General features: G+C 37.8%; 1 protein-coding gene across 12 annotated transcripts in view; it reads right to left on the reverse strand.

Moving 5' to 3' along the window:
- ATP2C1 (ATPase secretory pathway Ca2+ transporting 1) overlaps positions 1–24,089 on the reverse strand; it is a 160,949-nt gene that overhangs the window by 42,251 nt on the left and 94,609 nt on the right. For all 12 annotated transcript variants that reach the window (XM_004003346.6, XM_060395824.1, XM_042237119.1 and 9 more), the window contains 4 exons: positions 5,358–5,513; positions 4,242–4,310; positions 3,243–3,318; positions 481–547 (listed from right to left, as the gene is read on the reverse strand). In XM_004003346.6, the coding sequence (XP_004003395.1) occupies positions 481–547; positions 3,243–3,318; positions 4,242–4,310; positions 5,358–5,513 (368 nt within the window). The remainder of the gene's footprint in view (positions 1–480; positions 548–3,242; positions 3,319–4,241; positions 4,311–5,357; positions 5,514–24,089) is intronic.

The following is a 24,089-nucleotide window of genomic DNA, read 5'->3' on the forward strand; positions in this document are numbered from 1 at the left end:
GATGCCTCTTAAAAAACTAAAAAAGAAAAATAATGTGGGTCCTGTGATCCTTTTCTACAACAATTTATCACAAATGCAATTTCTTCGCAAATCTCTGAAAATATGAATACTTTTCTGTTCATTTTCAATTTTTCTTCTATTCCTACATATTTGGTTTTCCTCTGAGTTGATTATTCAGTTTCCATATTGTGGTCTTTCTTTCTCATGCTCCTAGTTTTCAGTTTGGTGATCCTTAATTGTCTAAGTATAAAAATGCATATTTGGTTGATAATACCAGATAGGTAGTGTGGAGTTTCTCCACTGCATACATGTAGGTTTTTGTTTTCCTAGAGCTCATTTCAATATATGAATTCTGAACTATTTAAGTACAGTTAACATACTCTTATGTGCTCGTATAAAACCCATAATGAAACATAAGCTATGCCAAACAAAAAAATGAGTCAAAAGACTTCAAATTATAAACAAACCATTAGAACTTACCTTACACTAATAGTAAACATTTCCAGTATGTCTTTTCCTAGTAACCAGCCAACCAACATGATGATACCTATAACAGAATCAAACAGCTATTTTCCCCTTTTATATAAAATCACCTGAGCATACAAGGGATAGAACAACAAGCTGAGGGCAGCAAAAGTTCCTTGATATAAAAGGGAAAGTTTATCAGATCACACTTCCAAGATTTTACAAAACTCCATTAAAGAGGGAAGATTAAATTAATATTAAGGTTAAAGCTGTGTGTGCACGCACACACCTACAGGTTTACCTTTTGCTGCCACTGCTGCCACCCATCCTTTAAAGCAATAATATCTGAGAATTCCCAATATAAGAGAACATTACCAGTATTTTTGTACAATGGGGGAAAAATGAAGGCGGCACATAAATGTAGGTTTTCTACTAACTGTGAGGTTTGCAAAAATAAACCCTAGAACTTTACTTCTCATAACTCAATACCCAGATACTACACATTAAATTTGGACTGCAAACCAAGAAGTATTTAGGACTTGGCCCAAAGATGATGTAAGACAGCTAAAACAGTAATTAACATTTAAAAATTACTACCTTTGCAGCATTTGAAAGTTAAGAAGCAATTAATATAAACGAAACAACTGATTCTTTACTCTCTTTTTTAATCTTTATCTTTGAAAAAGAAGGTGAGGGGAAGGGATGTACCACTGTTTTTGTGAGGAAAAACACAGCATCAGAGTTTTAATAAAACAAAGTAACTTTGTATTCTAGATCAACATGTACATTTAAAACAAGATTTCCTTCATCTTTCTGCAATTACAAAAATAATGATCCAGATTGTGATCTTCTTAGATCCCACCCCAAATACTACCCTGATAAAAGGAATTGTGTCTGATGAATTATACCAGGGTCAAACAAACTACAATCTGTGCCCCTCCTATGTGTTTTTGTAAATAGTTTTTTGGAACACAGCCATATCCATTTGTGTTGTGGTTGCTTTTGTGCTGACAAAAGAGCTGAGTATTTCCATCATTGAAAGTATGAACCAAAGGCTAAAATATTTACAATCTGTCCCTTTACCAAAAAGTCTGCTGACCCTTGATTTTGATCTTGACCCTTCTCCTATTCCATCCTAATAAGAAAAAATATGTCCAATGCATTATATTAGAACCATGGAATCAAAAAGCTGAAAATTTTTTTTCAAAAAATTTGAGGTGGTTTCATGGTAAAGTGTTACTATAAACTGGGAAGGTTTAATTGGCTAAACTGCCTTTCAATTTATCAAACTATAAATTCTAAAAAATTAACAGCAGTAACCAAATGAAGGAAGCTATGAGACATACCATTTAAACAAATGAACAAAATAACCTTCCCACTTTTTACTTTGCTTACAGTAATAAAAAATGAATCAACAGAATTAATACTTAAAGAATTATTTTCTTGCACCTGTACAGCAGAAATGTCTTAAAATTGCATTATTTTTAAGTTAGCAAGAAAAATTAAAATAATATCGTGGAAGAATTAAAGAAAAAGACTCCAAAATTGATGTGTTTAATGCTATGATAAAGATGTCATTTCAACTCCATGAATAAAAAATGGAATATAAAACTGCTGGTACCAGGATAAATAATTTTTGAGTAGAGGAGTACCAACTCTACCTTAAATCTTATACTAAAATAAATTCTAAATAAAATAGTAAAATTAAGTGTCAAAAGTAAAAAGTAATAGTGAGGTTTAAATAAACATAAACATTTTCCCACATGGAGTTGGAAAAGCCTTTATGAATGGTACACAGAAACCTAACTGCAGAGATTATCAACAGGAGGGTACGATCAGAATCTCAGGCAAGAGAGCGTTTCATTACACACCTCTCTCCCCTCCCTACCAAGTTTATTATACAGCCCTCAAAAGCAACTTAAAAATCAAGAAAAAAAAATGTATTTCTAACTTAAACAACAAAAGGATTAATATCCTAATTATGCAAAGAGGTGTGACCAATCTAAGGCTTAAGCCACAAAAGAAACAGACTGGCAGTTCATAAAATAGAATAAAATAAAAAAAGTACTAAGATATATATGACAAAGTGTTCAGTTTCTCAAATAATGAATTTTAAAATAAACAAAAAAGTTGGCAACAGTGCTGGAAGAGAGACACTTTTTTGTTGTTGTTGAGGGAGGGTATTATTTAGCAACAGGAAAGAAAAGCCTTTAAAAACATGCCAAAAATTTTAAAACCACCACTCTTTGACCCAATAATACCACTTTCAGGAATTTATCCTAAGGAAATAAAAGTAGTTTATAACAAGATAGCTGCAATGAAGAATCACTTATACAATTTAAAAAATTTTTAAAGCCCTACACAAACATCTAAAAAGAGTGCTGACTTTTTACGCATGTATACATACACTCATAATACTACATAATCTTTAAATTTATTTAAGGTGAGCATCTACTTAATGATAAGATGTTCATGATGGTATACGTGAAACAAAAAAGAAAAGCAGTCATAACACAATACTATCATATTTTATTGAAGACTAGAAAGACATACTAAAATGTTTATGGAAAGGTTCTTTGATTACAGGAATTACAGATTTCTATCTTTGCAGAAAAGGACAATGGCTGGGGATTAGTTTAATAGTTTAAAAAAACTAATAGTAGCTTAACACACGAATGAATTAATGGATTTTTTAAGTATGTACCTAACTCCCACTTCCCACTCAAAAGAAAACCTAAGTAAATATTATGAGATATACATACTCACTCTTCTCTTACCTATTATACCAAAGGAGTAAAAGGAAAGTTGTTTTCCTAAGAGGTCCATGCTCTTCTGCAGAGGGGTTTTCGGTGCCTTGACAAATTGGAGAAGAGTGTCACCACAATTATCTAAATCTAGTCAGCTTTCCCACGTGCCAGGGACTCTAAGTGCTTAACACACTCATGACATGCACAACTCCTTCAGCAAGGAAACTGGGAGGCCTAGAGACCTAGACTTTTAAAAACCTGTTTATTTGAAAAGGTCTGTGCCCTCTATTGCCTCTTTGGAGAAAAATCTATTCTCCCTAGCAGCTTCCCCAGGATCTCAATAGCATCAGCTGCTCCTCACTTTTCTACTCTTTCTCCTTTCTAGATCCACAAACGTGCTTGTAACCCATCTTTTTATCCTGTTGGCTCCCTGGTCTCTGGCAATCCCTCTATTGCCAAGGTTGAGATGATTTTACACACTACATCACATCCGGGAATCTCAGGTTACCTGAGAAAATGATATTGTAGAATGCACTTTCTTTTTTATATATAAGGAGGTATTTTAAATGAGAAAACTGATTTTCAATAACGTTAAACAAGGATATCGTACAAGTTATTTATTTCACTTTGCAATCATTTTTTTCTCCAGATACCTGGAATTATGTCAAGATGGGAATTTTGGTAGAAGATATATTCTAATGCACAACTATACTATTTAGTAATCTTTAAAATCAATATGATAAAAGTAATTTCTAAAAATAATAAACCTTATAAATAACTGGCCATAAATCTTCTTCTCCTATAAACAATGAATAAATATCAGAATGTTTCAGAATATTAACAATATTAAGTCAAGCCCTTCCAATTACAGGCTTTCCAATTATGCTTTTAAGCACAGACAATTGATATTCTGAATAAAATATTACTTTTGAAAGTAATAAAATAATCCTCCAATGTTCTCTTTTCCCCTACTTAAAATGGAGAATATTTCAGATTTGAAACCAAAACATCAACAAACGAAATACTCACTTCTTCTGCTTGCATCATTTTAAAAACTTCTCCGAATTCAGAATTTTCTCCTGTTCCAATGACAATACCCTAAAGGAAAAAACAAGAAATCATATTTACATTCAGATGGAATCACCTTTCTCAAATGAAAACAAAACCCCTTCATTTCTTTTCTCCAAAGCTACCCATAGTCAACATGTCTGACATAATATATCCAGGATTCCCTCCAGAAATTTACTTCTGATGTTACTATAGATCCCTAAAAACAAATCCCTCATTAAACTTATCAATGACTCAGTTCTGAGCCCATTTTCTGGTCTATATTAATATTTCTGAAATTTGAACCTTTCTTATTACTCAGACATTTAACGTAGTTTCCCCACCAAATACTACTGAATAATGCCTTTTATATTTGTGAAACATTAGAATCCAGTAAGGGCTTCTCTAGTAGCTCAGCTGGTAAAAAAATCTGCCTTTAACACAAGAGACCCCAGTTAGAGTCCTGGGTTGGGAAGATCCCCTGGAGGAGAGACAGACTACCCACTCTAGTGTTCCTGGGCTTCCCTGGTGGCTCAGATGGTAAAGGATCTGCCTGCAGTGCAACAGACCTGGGTTCAATCCCTGAGTTGGGAAGATCCCCCGAAGGAGGGCATAGCAACCAACTCTAGCATTCCTGCCTGGAGAATCCCCACTGACAGAAGCCTGGCGGGCTATAGTCCATGGAGTCACAAAGAGTCAGACACAACTGAGTGACTAACCACAGCACAACACAGAATCCAGTAAATACAGTATTTGAAATCAATTAGTAGCTGAGTGATATACAGTCAGAATATTATAGCTAGTACCATACCAACTAAATTGAAATTTTATTCAACTAATGGTGAACATATCCACAAGCCACTGTTTCTACCTTTAAAAAAAAAATTGCCTGGTAAATAAAAGAACTATGGTTGTATTTTATCTCAGGGACACAGCTTACCCTTAGCTGCACAAAGAGCTGCCAAGGACTATGTTCAATTCTGCTATTTCTTCCTCGTATGTTTTTTAAAGATCCACATAAAATTAGCCAAAAAAAGAACTGAGAAAATGGCTGAAAATGATGGAACTGTTATCTTCAAAACAAGAACGGAAATTTACCTTTGCTTTGCCACATCTGACCAGTGTTCCCATGAAGGCAATGTTACTTCTTGATGCAAGATCTCCATTAGTAGCAGCAGGCTGAGGAGCTGTCACCTTAGAACAAGGTGTCGTCTCTCCTGTCAAGCTGGACTCATCAACAGAAAGATCCACAGCCTTGGGGAACATAAAGCACTCTAGTCAGTTCAAGTCTGAAAACTCTTTCTGCTAAAATTAAAATCTAAGGAGTCTGTAATCACCATTTCTTCTGCAAATATCCTCCCCATCACAAATTAGACAAAACTTTTACCATATACATTATTCAACAATCATATTTAAAAATGAAGCTAAGTCAAAAAAATCTGATTTGCAAGGTTGACAGACCCGTGAGACAAAATTAACCTGAACTTCAAAATACAAGTAGGGATAAGGAGACACTAGCTAAAACAATCTCTATCTAGAGAAGACTCAACCCTCATGAGTTTTCTAAAATTATTTCCTAATTTTGCCATATCCTAAAGTCCTGAAAATGGATTTGGCAGGTTTAAACCAACTGTAACAAGAAGAGAAATATAACTAAAAAGGTATAAAAGGTACAAAGAAATAAATACTTTCATAATTTGGGTTTAATTTTCATGAATTCTTGCTATACACCCCTAATATTTATTTTAAATTTATGTCAGCAAGAATCAAAAATGCACATAAATGTTTCCAAATAGATCATGAATATCATATCATCATCCAATAGGGTTCAATACTGAGGGCTGCACTTCTAACACAATTAAGAATTCACCTATCCAAGCATGAAAAATACAAACATCATTTTATATGTGGAAAATACTGCAGATGTGACCTGGCTCTGTTTATGAGTATGGCCCACAGAACAATAATTCCAAGGATATTAATAGGCATTGCGTATAATGTTATAGACAGATGATCACTGATTAAACCAGCACACACATATTTACACATACACACAAGGGAGGAGTACTATGGTTAAGTAAGTTTTAGAAACACTGTATTAAGAGGTAAACAGCTTCCCCTATGGTACTGTTTCTCAAAACCTGCAAGGCATCAGTGTCAATCACCTCAAAAGGAATACAGATATAGCAGGAATTGTGGAAGAGTGACCTTCGCAGAACCAGCAACACCTCTAACACCTCAGAGCTTATTAAGACATTTTCTGCCCTACCGCAGAGTTGGGAGAGTGAACCTAACAGACTGCCTTTACAAGCCCTCCAGATAATTCTGATGCAAGCTCAAGCATGAGAATCAATAGAACAGTGTTTCCCAAACATCTCTGATGGAGAAGGAAATGGCAACCCACTCCAGTATTCTTGCCTGGAGAATCCCAGGATGGAGAAGCCTGGTGGGCTGCCATCTATGGGATCACACAGAGTCAGACATGACTGAAGCGACTTAGCAGCAACAGTAGCAGCAAACATCTCTGATCTATTTTCCAGAAGCTCTTGTTCAAGGATCAGTAGGACAATCTCCAGAAAACTACAACCTGGTTCATGACTTTACTCATTCACCCAACCAACATTTACTGACTACCTTAACTATGTACCAGACACTGAGTTAGATCCAAGAAAGAAAATAAGAAAATGAATCCAGAGCAATTAGATGACTGTGCAGTCTCACCGCTATTATCAACTGAGCTGGTGTTCTGAATCAGGCCTCCTGATTGACAATTCATACTATGTACAAAGTACTCTAAATTTGTGTGCTCAATCGTGTCTGACTCTCTGCAATCCTATGGACTATAGTCTGCCAGGCTCCTCTGTCCATGAAATTTTCCCAGTTGTTATTTCCTACTCCAGGGGATCTTCCTAATCCAGGGATCAAACCTATGTCTCTTTCAACTCCTGCACTGGAACACAGATTCTTTACCACTGAGTACCCTGGGAAGCCCATTCTAAATTTAAATCCGGTGTTTTTTCTTTTCTCAGAGGGTGGGGAAGGGGAATAAATCTCATCTTTTTAAATGAGTCATTCTGTTATGACCACAAATACCTTAAAAAAAATCTCATGGGAAATAATTATTAAAAATTGAGTTCATGGATTATTTCCTCCCACCTACATAATAAAACTTTGACTTATTCATTTAAAAAGTTATTTACTAATGCTTATAATGTCCCAGGCCCTATACTATATCACATCCAATGGGAATCAGCATGTAAACAAAACAAAGGTCCTGTCCTCAGCTTTTAATCTAATGGGAAAATGATTTGAAAAAATAAACAAGTGTATATATAATATAATGCCTGATAGTGGGGGGAAATAACATGGTAAAAATGGAGAGTGACACTTAGATAGAGAAAAGCTCTCAAGGCAGATGAGCCTTTTGCAGAGCCCTAATTTCCTTCTCCAGGGGATTTTCCTGACCCAGGGATCAAACTCAGGTCTCCTGAATTGCAGGCGTATTCTTTCCATCTGAGCCACCAGGGAAGCCCCAAATTTGAGTTCATTACTTCACCTCAACTACAAATAAAAAAAACACCTGCCATGCTAAAAGGTAATGGACTTTTTATTTCGATTTTTTAAATTAAAAGAACACATTTATTTGACTTTTCTTTCTAAATTAATCTTAGGACTGTCTGATTTTTCATACTTTATTAATAAGTAAGAAAAAAGTACAGATGCCCAGGTGGCACTAATGGTAAAGAACCTGCCTGCCAACGCAGGAGAAGTAAGAGACATGAGTTCAATCCCCGGGTAGGGAAGATCTCCTGGAGGAGGGCATGGCAGCCCACTCCAGCATTCTTGGTTGAAGAATCCCATGGACAAAGGAGCCTGGCAGGTTAAGGTCCATGGTGTCAGAGTCAGACACACCTGAGTGACTAAGAGACTAAGAAAAAAGTTAGGTCTTTGTCTTCAAAGATGATACTAACACTAAAAATAGCCAGCTGACACTTTGCTGCTCACTCTCTGGTAGGCACCAAGCAACATACTTATACCAAATAAACTACAAACAGTTACTTAGCTACTAGCAACTCCAACAAGGCAAGCACCAGTAGTTTAGTTCAGTCACTCAGTCGTGTCCAACTCTTTGCAACCCCATGGAATGTAGCACACCAGGCTTCCCTGTCCGTCACCAACTCCCAGAGCCTACTCAAACTCATGTCCATCATGTCGGTGATGTCATCCAACTATCTCATCCTCTGTCGTCCCCTTCTCCTCCCGCCTTCAGGGTCTTTTCCAACGGGCTAGTTCTTTGCATCAGGTGGCCAAAGTATTGGAGTTTCAGCTTCAGCATCAGTCCTTCCAATGTAGTAGTATCCGTATTTTTCAGACTTGTTGAAGGATTAAGGCCTCCTCCAACATCATACAGCTAGTAAGCTGTGGAGATGAAACCTAAACATTGACAGATTAACTCCTATTTTTCTAAATCCCAAATCAAAAAGTTTGTTTAGCAAGTTCCTCATTAATGCTTATTACTAAAATCATTAATGCTTATAATTTTCTGAGCTTCTAATTAGAAAAACTTAATAAGAAACAGAAACTTGTATACAAGTTACAGAAAGAACTCCTTTCTCTGTGAGAAAAGTGAAATTTATGTTTTTCCACTGAAGACTTTTTACTTTAAATGTAAATCTTAAACAAGAATAAATGCCAGCATTAGCTGGGTGTCTGTAGGGACAAGGAATATAAAAATAAATTTATTTTTAAAGACGCAGGAAGCATGGCTTTAACTGACTATGTCAGGGACCCAACTCTTCTGTGTCAGCCTTCAGTTCAGTTCAGTTCAGTTCAGTCGCTCAGTCGTGTCCGACTCTTTGCGACCCCATGAACTGCAGCACGCCAGGCCTCCCTGTCTGTCACCAACTCCCAGAGTTCACTCAAACTCATGTCCATCAAGTCCGTGATGCCATCCAGCCATCTCATCCTCTGTCGTCCCCTTCTCCTCCTGCCCCCAATCCCTCCTAGCATCAGAGTCTTTTCCAATGAATGAGTCAACTCTTCGCATGAGGTGGCCAAAGTACTGGAGTTTCAGCTTTAGCATCATTCCTTCCAAAGAATTCCCAGGGCTGATCTCCTTTAGAATGGAGGTTGGATCTCCTTGCAGTCCAAGGGACTCTCAAGAGTCTTCTCCAACACCACACTTCAAAAGCATCAATTCTTCGGTGCTCAGCTTTCTTCACAGTCCAACTCTCACATCCATACATGACCACAGGAAAACCATAGCCTTGACTACATGGACCTTTGTTGGCAAAGTAATGTCTCTGCTTTTCAATATGCTATCTAGGTTGGTCATAACTTTTCTTCCAAGGAGTAAGCATCTTTTAATTTCATGGCTGCAGTCACCATCTGCAGTGATTTTGGAGCCCAGAAAAATAAAGTCTGACACTGTGTCAGCCTTAGCAGTGCAATAATCATTTAAGAGAGTAAGAATTTTAATTCAGATTTTTCTACAGAAAAGAGGCCATGTAATTTTTTATACAACAGCCCTGTCTTAGTATACAAACTAATGTGGAAGAGAAGGGAGCTTTGGGCCCTTATCTTTTTTCTTATATAATTATAAATTTGTAAAACTTAAAATATTAACAATATATTATCAATGAAATTTGTCTAAATCATACAATATAGCATAACTCTCAACTGTCTGCTGAACAAGAATATTTTCTAAGTGACAAGGTACTTTTCCTTAACAGTGACTGTGAGTCACCAATAAGTCTCTCAACTGCTTTTCACAGAAAACAGTTTTGAAAGAATGAGGGGAAGGCAATCATTTCTAAGAAGGGTAGTACTTAATAAGGCAAGCAAGCCTAATTATCACAGTTTAACAAAGTCACAATTTAATTCATCTGAAAAGAAACATATCAGAGTCATTTATCCAATGCATTCATGAGAGAAAGTTAAGATAAAATGAAATCAAAGAAATAGCCAGCTCCAAACATAAAACCTTCAGAAGAGTTGTTAAAAGGGAAACTGATTATGCTTCCTCAGGCACTATGGTGGAGATGTAAATAAGATTCAACACAGTTCAAAAGGCAGACTGTAAAAAAGAATCAAGGTGCATACATAATCCACAATCTGAATATTTAACATCTACAGAATTAAAATGGTTGATAAAAATATCAAGATTATTCCTATAAAACATTAGGGAGAAAGAAGGTAAATGCTAACTAAAGTAACAAAGATTTCCTGGAAAGCAAAAAGTGACTGCTTAAAAAATAAATTCGTTAAGACAGTACAACTGCTAGCCACAAATAAGTTCTTAAACTAAAGAACATCTTGGTGTCCTGCATGCTGCTAGGTTAACCACCTTGAGTCCAGAATTAAAAGCAATTGGAAATGGGTTTCTTTCCTCAGAAATGTATTTTTCAAAATAGTCATCTGCAACTGCCTGATCATGATAAAATTTCTTACTTATGCTGTCAAAAATTAAGATTCCTCTTACTGTTTATTCAAATGAAGGAAACATAATTAAAAGTTCTTCATGAGCTCTAGCTTATTAATCAAAGTCCACCTACCCAAGTGTTAACAAGAAATGAATTTGATCCTATGGTAAATGCTTGCAAACTTTGACTTAAGAGTACAGATTCAACTTGATCAAGTTGCTAATAATTTAAAGGCAACAATTTAAATTCAGTTAATGATTTATAGGATATTTCACTAAGACTATTAAAAAGAACAAAATTTTAAAAGGGAATCTATTTTTGCAACAGTCCTTTCCCACCAACGTAAAATAAGAATCTTAAAGTTAGTTAGTGTTAGTCACTCAGTCATGCCCAACTCTTTGTGACCCCATGGACTGCAGTCCACCAGGCTCCTCTTTCCATAAGATTTTCCAAGCAAGGATACTGGAGTGGGTTGCCATTTCCTTCTCCAGGGGATGTTCCCAACCCAGGGATCGAACCCGGGTCTCCTGCACTGCAGGCAGATTCTTTACTGACTGAGCTACAAGGGAAGCCCAAACAAGGACACTAAGTCTCACTTCTAACCTACCTATATAATCTTTTTAAATTCTAGTGACTTAGTGAGAGGTCACAAAGAGTCAGACATGACTGAGCAACTGAACTGAACTGAATGAGGAAAAAAGAAAATCTTTCTCTTCAGCATTTTAAAACGAATAGCATTCTTCAGCTCACTATGCTATTTAACAACTGAACTATAAAAAGAAGACAACAAAACACTAAGCATAGCTTCAGTTTAAACAATAAGTCTTAGAGAACCAACACTCTTATTGCTCTACGTATGGACTGGATTTCTCAGTTGTATGATAATACTGTTAAAGAAAAGTCCATCTTTTCCAAACTCAAACACACATGATTCCATCAAACAGCTTTTAGTGAATATGCATGTTTCCACATTCCACAAATAAACCATATACCTTTTCCAACATTCTAACTTAATTTCTTTTGACAGCTAGTTTAAAATCTCTTAATATGTTTGTAAACTGCTCTTTTTTTTACAAATGTGCATGTAAGTTTAATAATTCAGAAATTTAAAAGCAAAGTTTCAGTGACAAATCACAATAAGGAAGGGCAACATGCTGAAATCTGCCAGGAGCCAGGGTGAGGAATTCCACCGGTGACAAGGTCATGCGGCAGAGCTCTGATGGCAAGGCTAATCAGACCTCAGGTTTTCCACCTGGTATTTCCTGAGTATGTACCCCCTCAAAATAAGAATCTGCCTGCTTTTCCACTCTTCTGATATTCTCTGGAAAAAGTCAAATCAGGGCTTTAGTCTTCTGCATTTGAAAGGGATGTTTCAGTTAAACCCCTCTGATAACTGTCTAGCTTGCCTAACAGGTTCCCCTGGACCTCTTACAGCTTGTGAATTGCTTGCAGCCCCCCAACCACGAGAGGCACAAAGCTTAAAAACATCTTAAAGATACAGAGCCTTTTCTAAAGAGCCAAAAATCATATTGGTGACAGGATTTCACTGTTGACTCAATGATTGCTGCCAGACCTCCATATTCTTTATCTTTTAGGCACCTGAGAGGATGTTAATCCATGTAAACAGGATATGGAAAAGGATATATAATAGTTTTGATGTTAACAACACTAGACTTTTGAGTTAATTACTTTTCTTTTGTTATAATCACTGTACTCCTTTTACTTGTTATAAATTGCTGTATCTTTGCTATGTAAGAATGCAACTTTTTTTAGTGCTTTCTGAGAGTGGCACCAGACTTCGGGAAGAACACCACAAATAAGTCTTCTGGTTGACAAACCCTTGTCAGAAAAAAGGCTGTAAAATGTTAATTGGCCCTTTTGGCCTGAAAATGATGTAAATCACCTAACACTTGTATGCAGAGAGGAAAGCCTGGTTTTGATAAGAGTCTGGGCTGCTAATGCTGCATAACTTTGTATTACCCATTGATCTCTATGTATAATCAAAAGTATAAAAGGCCTTGAAGGACAATAGAGGGGGGCCAGTCATTGGAAGGACTGGTTTCCCCATGTCTCCTCTTTACTCTAATTTCTGGCTGAATTCCCATCTGGGGCATGGAGGCTCACCGTGTCTACTTACTTGTCCCGGCCCGTAAGAGAGAGAGCCCAACACGGGCACTCTCCGATATTCAAACAGATGCTGGTGGCCTAACGTAGATGGTGCAAGCTCCTTGTCTGGAACTTTATTGGCTTTCCACGTAAACCAAGTTATTCAGCCTCTTTTCTCCACTTAATTTTCCTACTACACTATTTCTTCCTAATCTAATCTTATATTAATAAATAAATAAGTTTTTTCCCTCACCAACGCCATCCCCACTTCAAATTCCCTGGATCTACCGGGGCTGGACCCCGGCAGAAATCAACTTATCAAAACACCTGCCAAAAAAATACACTGAAGTCAATATAAATACTTATAACTCATGAATAACATCATAGAAAATAGTAGAGCAGGGCTCTCAAACAACCAGTCCCTCCCTTTAGTCCCTCCCACTAAAACAATCATAAGCTGGCAAAAATTGACAGAATGAACTCTGGAATAAAAAACACATCAATTAGGGAAATGCTTAAGAAGAAACAGGCATTTTTATTTTTCTATCTGCTCGTCCCCATTCCCAAGAGAAGCAGCAACAGCAGTGGGGGGTGGAAGCTTCTTTCCTGGCGCCTATTCCTAAAATACTGTTAAGTTGTGTGTTCTGACCTGTCCGGCAGTTCCCTGAAGGACTGGTACCAAGGCTGACCTTTATTTCACATGCTAACTCCAGCTACAGTGGCTTTCAGGTATTTGCCAAAAGATTAAACATACGTACTAGCAGGCAAAGGATAGAACATGGCAAAATAGCAGACACACCCAAAGACTGAAAAGGAAGAGAGTAAGGGAGAAGTTCTTTGAAGAAATAAAGGCTTGGAAGGGCTACCACGTATACCAGGGAAGACAGAGTGTAATGTCCAGGATCAGAAGCTAGTTCAGAAAAGACCTGACAGGACCCTACAGATCTGAGTCTGGCACAGTAAGAAGGTGAAGGTGTGTGAAGGCAGAGTGGTAGGCAGCCTAGCTCAGTGATGAAGAAGTGCCCCAACTCAGAGAAAAGCTGGAAAGGGCAGGAGAGTGGCACTCCCCTCCCCTACTCCCAGCTTTCTGGCTTCAGATGGATAAGACTGACTCTGAAGATAATAAAACAGAAACTTCAGGGCCATAAACAACAAGGAATCTTCTCTTTGTAAAAACAATTTGGAAAGTCACTAAACAAACTGGACTGCTACAGCCCTCAACAACCAAAAACAAACCCTAGTTCAGTTCAGGTCAGTCGCTCAGTCGTGTCCAACTCTTTGCGACCCCATGGACTAGCATGCCAGGCTTCCCTGTCCATCACCAATTCCCAGAGTTCACTCAAACTCATGTCCATCGAGTCAGTGATGCCACCCAGCCATCTCATCCTCTGTCGTCCCCCTTCTCCTCCTACCCCCAATCCCTCCCAGCATCAGAGTCTTTTCCAATGAGTCAACTCTTCGCATGAGGTGGCCAAAGTACTGGAGTTTCCGCTTTAGCATCACTCCTTCCAAAGAAATCCCAGGGCTGATCTCCTTCAGAATGGACTGGTTGGATCTCCTTGCAGTCCAAGGGACTCTCAAGAGTCTTCTCCAACACCACAGTTCAAAAGCATCAATTCTTCGGTGCTCTGCCTTCTTCACAGTCCAACTCTCACATCCATATACGACCACAGGAAAAACCATAGCCTTGACTAGACGGACCTTTGTTGGTAAAGTAATGTCTCTGCTTTTCAATATACTATCTAGGTTGGTCATAACTTTTTTTCCAAGGAGTAAGCGTCTTTTAACTTCATGGCTGCAGTCACCATCTGCAGTGATTTTGGAGCCCAAAAAATTAAAGTCTGACACTGTTTCCACTGTCTCCCCATCTATTTCCCATGAAGTGATGGGACCGGATGCCATGATCTTCATTTTCTGAATGTTGAGCTTTAAGCCAACTTTTTCACTCTCCTCCTTCACTTGCATCAAGAGGCTTTTTAGTTCCTCTTCACTTTCTGCCATAAGGGGGGTGTCATCTGCATATCTGAGGTTATTGATGTTTCTCCCAGCAATCTTGATTCCAGCTTGTGTTTCTTCCAGTCCAGGGTTTCTCATGATGTATTCTGCATAGAAGTTAAATCACCAGGGTGACAATATACAGCGTTGACGTACTCCTTTTCCTATTTGGAACCAGTCTGTTGTTCCATGTCCAGTTCTAACTGTTGCTTCCTGACCTGCATACAGATTTCTCAAGAGGCAGGTCAGGTGGTCTGGTATTCCCATCTCTCTCAGAATTTTCCAAAGTTTATTGTGATTCACACAGTCAAAGGCTTTGGCATAGTCAATAAAGCAGAAGTAGATGTTTTTCTGGAACTCTCTTGCTTTTTCCATGACCCAGCAGATGTTGGCAATTTCATCTCTGGTTCCTCTGCCTTTTCTAAAACCAGGCTGAACATCAGGAAGTTCACGGTTCATGTATTGCTGAAGCCTGGCTTCGAGAATTTTGAGCATTATTTTACTAGCATGTGAGATGAGTGCAACTGTGCGGTAGTCTGAGCATTCTTTTGCATTGCCTTTCTTTGGAATTGGAATGAAAACGGACCTTTTCCAGTCCTGTGGCCACTGCTGAGTTTTCCAAATTTGCTGGCATATTGAGTGCAGCACTTTCACAGAATCATCTTTCAGGATTTGAAACAGCTCAACTGGAATTCCATCACCTCCACTAGCTTTATTCATAGTGATGCTTTCTAAGGCCCACTTGACTTCACATTCCAGGATGAAAGCATTACTACGAACAAACCCTAAGGAAGGAGCAAATCTGATGTACAGAGTTACGACGTCATAATACCCCAAATACCTACTTTTCAACAAATAATTATAAATACAAGGAAATAGGGAAGTATGGCCCTTTCACAGGGAATACTAAATTGACAGAAACTATCAATGAGGCAGGCCAGACATTAGATGTACTAGAAAAACCTTAAGTCACGTGTCTTAAATATGCTCAAAAAGGATGGATGAAGTATTAAAATAAATCAGAAAAGCAATTAATGAAAAGGAGAATATCAATAAAGAAATTTAAAAACTGTAAAAGAAAAAAAAAAAGTCTAGGAATTCCTTGGTGACCTGACGGTTAGGACTTTGCACTTCCACTGCCCGGGGCCTGGGTTTGATCCCTGGTCAGGGAACTAAGATCCCACAAACAGTGTGGTATGGTCAAAATAAGAAATCCTGATGCTGAAAAGTACAAAATGAAAATTTCACTAGAGGGGCTCAGCAGCAGGTCTGAACAAGGTGGTGGGGGGGTGGGGGTGAAGTGAGCAAATCTGAAGATAGGACAATTGAAATTAACCAGTCTGAAAGGCAGAGAAAGAGAAAGAAAATGAAGGAAAATGATCAGAACATAACTATCTGTGGAACACTATCAAACATACCAATTTCAGCATTATAAGAGTCCCAAAAGAAGCGGGGGAAAAAACCTAGAAATGGGCAGAAAGAATATCTGAAGAAATATTAGATGAAAACTTCCTAAATGGAATGAAAGACAGGAATTTACTCATCAAAGAAGACAAATACACACCAAACAGGATAAACTCAAAGACATCTATACTGAGAGAGATTATAACCAAAGTGCTGAAAGACAAAGACAGAATCTTGAAAACAGCAACAACAAAGCAATTCAACATGTACAATGAACTCTCAATAAGATTAACATCCCATCTCTTATCAGAAACCATGGAGGCTAGGACCAGTAGAATGACATATTTAAAGCACTGAGGGGGAAAAAATCAAACAGAATTATATATCCAGCAAAATTATCTTTCAAAAATGAAAAATTAAGACATTCCTATTTTCTAGATAGCTAAGACAATTCATCACTAATAGAAATGTCAACAAGAAATACTAAGGCCTTCCAGACAAAAGGAAAGAATTTATAAAATAAAATACTAAAGCCACGTGAAGAAATAAAGATTTCAGTAAAAATAATAACAACAAAAATAAATGAACAAACGATCTGAATACACAATCTCCCAAAGAAGAAATACTGGTGGCCAATAGGCACATGAAAAGATCATCACCACTAACTGCTGCTGTTGTTCTGTTGCTAAGCCCAGTCTGACCCTTTGCAACCCCATCAACTGCAGCACACCAGGCTTCCCTGTTCTTCACTCTCCCAGAGTTTGCTCAAACTCATGGCCATCGAGTTGGTGATGCTATCTAACCATTCCATTCTCCAGCACCCCCTTCTCCATTTGCCTTCAATCTTTCCCAGTATCAGGCTATTTTCCAATAAGTGACTCTTCACATCAGGTGGCCAAAGTTTCACAGTTTCAGCTTCAGTCCTTTCAATGAATATTAAGGGCTGATTTCCTTTAGGACTGACTGGTTTGATCTCCTTGCAATCCAAGGGACTCTCAAGAGTTTTCTCCAGCACCACAGTTCAAAGGCATCAATCCTTCGGTGCTCAGCCTTCTTTATGGTCCAACTCTCGTATCCATACATGACTACTAAAAAAAAAATCACAGCTTTGACTATATGGACCTTCCAGCAAAGTTGAGTTCTCTGCTTTTTAATAAGCTGTCCTGGTTTGTCATAGCTTTCCTTTCAAGGAGCAAGCATCTTTTAATTTTATGGCTGTAGTCACTGTCTGCAGTGATTTTGGAGCCCAAGGAAATAAAATCTGTCACTGTTTCCACTTTTTCCCCTTCTATTTGCCATGAATTGATGAGACTGAATGTCATGATCTTAGTTTTTTTAATGCTGAGTTTCAAGGCAGCTGTTTCAATAATTGTTAGGGAAATGCAAATCAAAACCTCAATGAGATATCACCTCACACCTATAAGAATGCCTATTATCAAAAGGACAAAAAATAACAAGCCTTGACAAGAATTTGGGAGAAAAAGGAACCCTCATACACTATTGGTGGGAATGTAAATTGGCGCAGGCACTATGGAAAACAGTATGAAGATTTCTCAAAAATTCAGAATAGAATTACCACATAAACTCAACTATTCCGTATTTGGTATTTATCCAAAGAATACAAAAGACATTAATTTGAAAAGATATATGCACCCACATGTGTTTCCTACATCATTATTTACAATAGCCAAGACATGGAAACAAAATTAAGCATCCACTGATAGATAAGTGGATAAAAATGATCACACACATACATATGCACACACAATGGAATACTACTCAGCCATAAAAATAAATGAAATTTGCCATTTGCAACAATGCATATCATCTCTTGAGAGTATTAAGTAAAATAGGACAGAGATAGACAAATAGCGTATTATTTCAGTCATATACGAAATCTAACACACACACTAAAATAAATAAAATAAATTCAAACTCATAGAGAACAGACTGGTGGTCAACAGAAGGAAAGGAGGTTTGAGAGTGGGCAAAAGGGATGAAGGGGTCAACTGTATGGTAATGGATGGTAACTAGACCTTTTGTGGTGATCATTTTGTAGTATATACAGGTATCAAATTATAATGATATACAGCTGAAACTTAAAAAACATTATATACAAATTTTACTTCAATTAAGACCCCCCAAAAATCAATGAAAACCAATTTGCTATTTGAAATTTACAATAAAGAATGCTGTGTGTTTAAGTAAAATAAATGAATGAGTGAAATGAATCAACACATCAGGGACTTTCCTGGTGGTCCAGTGGTAAGATCTGCCTTCCAATGCATGGGGCACGGGTTCAATCCCTGATTAAGGGAAGTAAGATCCCACATGCCATGGGGCAACTAAGTCCACACACTGCAACTAGTGAGTGGCCCTCAGCAAATATTGAGCCCACGTGCTCTGGAGCTGACACGCCACAACTAGAGAGAAGCTCCCATGCTGCAGTGCAACTAAGACCTGATATAGCTAAATAAATAAATAAATAATTTTTAAGTGAATCAAGCATTTTAAAAAGGGGAGACTGGAGAAAATCAGAAACATAAAAAATAAAGCACACACAGAAAACAAATAGCAAAATGGCACAAAAAAGTCGTTCTCTACCAGTAATTCTTTAAATGTAAATAGATTCACAATAGTATAATACAGTCATACAACAAAATACTATTATTTGACAATAAAAAGCAGTGATGTACTGATACATGCTACAACATAATGAACCATGAAAACATTATGTTAACTGAAAGAGGCAAGACACAAAAGACTGCACAGTGCATACTTCCATTTATATGAAATGTCCATAACAGGCACATTTATTCAAACAGAACAAGTAGATTGGTAGCTACCAGGCTCTGGGGCAAGGAGACAAAGTTGGTGAAGGCTAAAAGGTAAGGGTTTTCTTTTGGAAATGATGAGAATGTTATACACCTGTGGTAATGGCTGTACAACTCTGAAAACTACTGTACTGTACATTTCAAATGTGTTAATTGTTTGGTATGTGAACTATATCTCTCAATCAAGCTGTCTTTTAAAATATATATATTTTTACATGTGGTGGATGCACCAGTACTTTTGGCACAGACTAAGAGCTAGTTATGAATGCCCCACCTCAGATCTGCCAAAACAGAACCCAGATGAGTCCTGCTCATATTAAAAGTTAGGATGCACTCCCCTAGGGTCATTCTATGTTACAGAAAGAAAACAGCCCTGAAAGCTCACACAGTTAATTCATTACATAAGAAGACACATTTTATTCTTTTAATTACTTTGCTTGCAAGTTGGTGTCTCCCAGTAGAAAGGGCAAAAAACTGTCTTTTGCATTTCCTAACTTTGAAACCTGGTATAGCAGTCTATACACAGTACTCAACTATTTGTTGAATGGCTAAAAAAATGACTTTGTAACACAGACTGATTTCTGAAGAGAGGGACAACATTTTGCCTAAATATGCTAGCAAATGTTAGAAAAAAATCTCTTTTAAAAAAATAGCAAATCAAAGCAGAATCTGTTTTGTCAGAATATCAAGTTTTCCACTGAGTAAATGGAGAATTTACTTAGTAACTCAGGAAGTCAGATGCTCTGACATAGAAAGATAGCTCCACTAATGGAGTTACCCAACACAGAGGAACCTGCTTGCTAGTGGGTATTAACAAAAGAGCAGGCAAGAACGTGAGCCTTACAGAAAGGGACATAATGCATAACTGAGGTTTCAGCCAGAGACTACCTCTGACTGTAGCCAAGGGAGGTCTGTGCTTATTCAATCATGCTCATCGTCTTTGGTTTTTACTCGCCCTGGGTACTAAGGAACAACCCTAAAGACACCAGGATCTACTCAGTGAGCCGTGGATTCCTGAAGTAAAAAGGGTTTCTATGCAATGCCAACTGGCTGGTTCTACATTTAGACTTCCAAGCCTGGCCCAAGTCGATCTTGACTCCTAGTGGAAACAGCCTTTCTGCACAGATTTGAAAGGTCTGATCTAGTGTCATAAAAACGGCTTCCTGGCTCTCAACCACATAAGTGGTAGTTATCTAATAGAAGTTTGATACATTTAGAAAAACATCCTATCAAAAATTGGGATTAGGAAAAAAAGAAGTAGCAACTGTACCCTGTGTGTAGATTGTGAGGACAGTTTCAAAGAATGATATGCGGCACATGAGCCACAAAAGAAAGTGTCAACAGAATTAATCTTTCAGAACTCCAAGTAAAGAAAAATCTTGGTATATTTCAGTCAACATTTTGGGTTTAGTTAGAAATTTTCAGCTAAGAGGTAAAATATTTTCAACAGTCAAAACAAACCTTCTTTTCCTCTATTACATTGTTTTCTCTTACAAAGAATTCCTTATTCAAATACTGATATAGACTATACCTGGAAGATTACGGAAAATATTTTATGCTTCCAAAAAGGCAAAATGTACTACTATACAAGTACATGCAGTCTATAAGATTGCTTTATCTAAAGTCGCTGTGGGACCAATCCCTCTAAAGTGTTGATTACTCAGCTGTGTCTGACTCTTTGTGACTTTATGGACTATAGACTGTCAGGCTCCTCTCTCCATGGAATTCTCCAGGTAAGAATACTGGTGTGGGTAGCCATTCCCTTCTCCAGGGTATATTCTCTACTGAGGGATCAAACCTAAATCTCCTACACTGCAGGCAGATTCTTTACCATCTGAATAACCAGGGAAGCCCAATTCTTTGACAGCCACCAATTAACTGGCCAGGGTACCTCTTTTCAATTACTATTTAAAAATTAAAATAAAAATCCTTTGGTAAAAAAAACTAGAAAACATGCCCATAACTCAATTCCTCTAGGTCTTACTATCCCAGCTCCATGAATGATTCTAAGCTTCCTATGCTGGTAAGGTTACTGTCACCAACACATACTCGCTCTTTCCTTGGCTATGGAAAACTGACTCAAGCAAGAAAACACAATACAAAAATCTTTAAGTTATCAATATTAATCTTCTTTAAAAAGGGTTTTACAAAAGATAGGCTTATCCTGCTATGGACTGAATTGTGTCCCCCTAAAATTCATGTTGAAGACCTGAACACCAATGTGAAGTGATGGTAACTGGAAATTAGGCCTTGGGAGGTGATCAGGGTTAGACAAGGTCACGTGGGTGAGGCCCACATAATGGGATCAGTGGCACTGAATGGAGATCACTCTTTGTACCATATGAAGATATAGCAGAAAGGCTTACAGACAAAGAGAGCCCTCACCAACAACCCAATTCTGTCAGACCTTGACTGTGGACTTCCCATTGCCCAGAAACAAACAAAATAAATGTCTGTTGTATAAGCCACCAAGTATGTCATATTTATTACAGCAGCCTAAACTGACTAAGACACAGCCAAAACACACGGAAAAAAGTTATATAGCAGTCAGGTCACTGAACATACTGACAAGATGCTACTGCAGGCCCACGTAAGAATTATAGCTAAAATATGAACCAAAGAAATTATGACAGGAACCCCGGAGTTGCAGCAGTGACAATGCTGAAGTGGCAACCCTGGCCACAGTCCACGTCCACAAGAAAAAAATTATACAGCAGAAGTCCTGGGCTTTTTTTTTCCTAAGTGAAATCCAAGTTCTTTATTGTGAGAAATTAATAATATCCCAAGGCTGAGGAGTCTTCTGTTTCCCTTACACTTTAATGAAAAGTTTGTTTCATATATAAAGCTGGTGCAAAAGTAACTGCGGTTTTTGTACTGTTCTAATTTCTCATTTGATATACATTTGGCATACATTCTTAATAAAAGTGATTGTTATGCATTATTTTAATGCACATTTCTTGCTTTATGCTTTCTTGTTAGTGACATTATTTGGTGTTTATTTTATCTTAAACTAGGGATTTGTGTTAGATAAAAAGCAAATTCAAGGGATTTTCTGAGTTCAAAATGGGTCATAAAGCAACATCAACAATGCATTTGGCCCAGGAATTGCTAATGAACATACAGTGCAATGGTAACTCAAGTTTTGCAAAGGAGACAAGAGCCTTGAAGATGAGAAGCTTAGTGGCTGGCCATCAGAAGTTGAAAGTGACCAACTGAGAGGATCATAGAAGCGGATCCTCTTACAACTACATGAGAAGTTGCTGAAGAAATCAATGTCAACCATTTGACAGTCATTTGGAATGTGAAAAAAACTGGAATCTGAAAAAACTCCAATAAAAGCTCATGGGTGCCTCTTGAGCTAACCACAAATCAAAAAAAAAAAAAAAATCATCATTTTCAAATGTCATCTTCTCTTATTCTACACAACAACAATGAATCATTTCTCTATTAGACTGCAGCATGCAACAAAAAGTGGATTTTACATAACAACTGGTGATGACCAACTCAGTGGTCAGACCTAGAAGAAGCCCCAAAGCACTTCTCAAAGCCAAACTTTCACCAAAAAAAGGTCATAGTCACTGTCTAATAGCCTGCTGCCTGTCTGGTCCACTACAGCTTTCTGAATCCTGGTGAAACAATTATATCTGAGAAGTATGCTCAGCAAATCCATGAGATGCACAGAAAACTCCAAGGCTTGCAGCTGGCACTGGTCAACAGAAAGGACCCAAGCTCCATGACAACGCCCGAGCACAGGTCACACAACCAACACTTCAAAAACTGAATGAACTGGGCTACAAAGTTTTGCCTCATCTGCCATATTCACCTGACCTCTCACCAACCAACTACCACATCTTCAAGCATCTCGACAACTTTTTGCAGAGAAAATGCTTCCACAACGAGCAGAAGACAGAAAATGCTTTCTTCAGAGTTCGTCAAATCCCAAAGCACAGATTTTTATGCAAAGGAACATTTTCATTTTTCTTGTTCAGTCGCTAAGTCCTGCCTGACTCTGTGCAACTCCATGAACTGCAGCATGCCAGATTTCCCTGGCCTTCATTATTTCCCAGAGTTTGCTCAAATTCATGGCCATTGAGTCGGTGATGCTATCTAAACATCTCCTCCTCTGCCATCCTCTTCTCCTCGTGCTCTCTATTTTTCTCAGCATCAGGGTCTTTTCTAAAGTGTCAGCTCTTTGCATCAGGTGACCAAAGTACTGGAGCTTCAGCACATCAGTCCTTCCAATGAATATATTCAGGGTTGATTTCCTTTAAGATTGACTGGTCTGACCTCCCTGCAGTCCGAGGGACTCTCAACAGTTTTCTCCAACACCACAATTCAAAAGAATCAATTCTTCAGTGCTCAGCCTTCCTTATGGTCCAACTCTCACATCCATATATGACTACTGGAAAAACATAGCTTTGACTACATGAGTGTTTGTTGGCAGAGTGGTATCTCTGCTTTTTAATACACTGTCTAGGTTTGTCATAGCTTTTCCACCAAGGAGCAAGCGTCTTTTAATGGCTTCAATCACAGTCCACAGTGATTTTGGAACCCAAGAAAAGAAAATCTGTCATTGTTTCCACCTTTTCCCCCATCTATTTGCCATGAAGTGGATGGGACTGGATGCCATGATCTTAGTTCCCTGAATGCTGAATCTTAAACCAGCTTTTTACTCTCCTCTTTCACCTTTATCAACAGGCTCTTTAGTTGCTCTTCACTTTCTGCCATTAAAATGATATTATCTGCATACCTGAGATTGCTGATATTTCTCCTGGCAATTTTGATTTCAGCTTGAGTCATCTAGCCTGGCATTTCTCAGTCCAACATTTCGCAACAGGAAAAAACAAACTTATTTCTCCTTGGCAAAAATGTGTTGATTGTAATGGTTCCTATTTTGATTAATAAAGATGTATCTGAGTCTAGTTACGAGGATTTAAAATTCACGGTCCGAAACCACATTACATTTGCACCAACCAACTAGCCTTAGATAATCTTTCACCATAACCATATTCAGCAAACAACACAACACTCCAATAAGCCAATTTAATTACATCAAAGGTAGTAACCTG

Source organism: Ovis aries, chromosome 1 (assembly GCF_016772045.2).
Source record: "Ovis aries strain OAR_USU_Benz2616 breed Rambouillet chromosome 1, ARS-UI_Ramb_v3.0, whole genome shotgun sequence".
Lineage (NCBI taxonomy): Eukaryota > Metazoa > Chordata > Mammalia > Artiodactyla > Bovidae > Ovis > Ovis aries.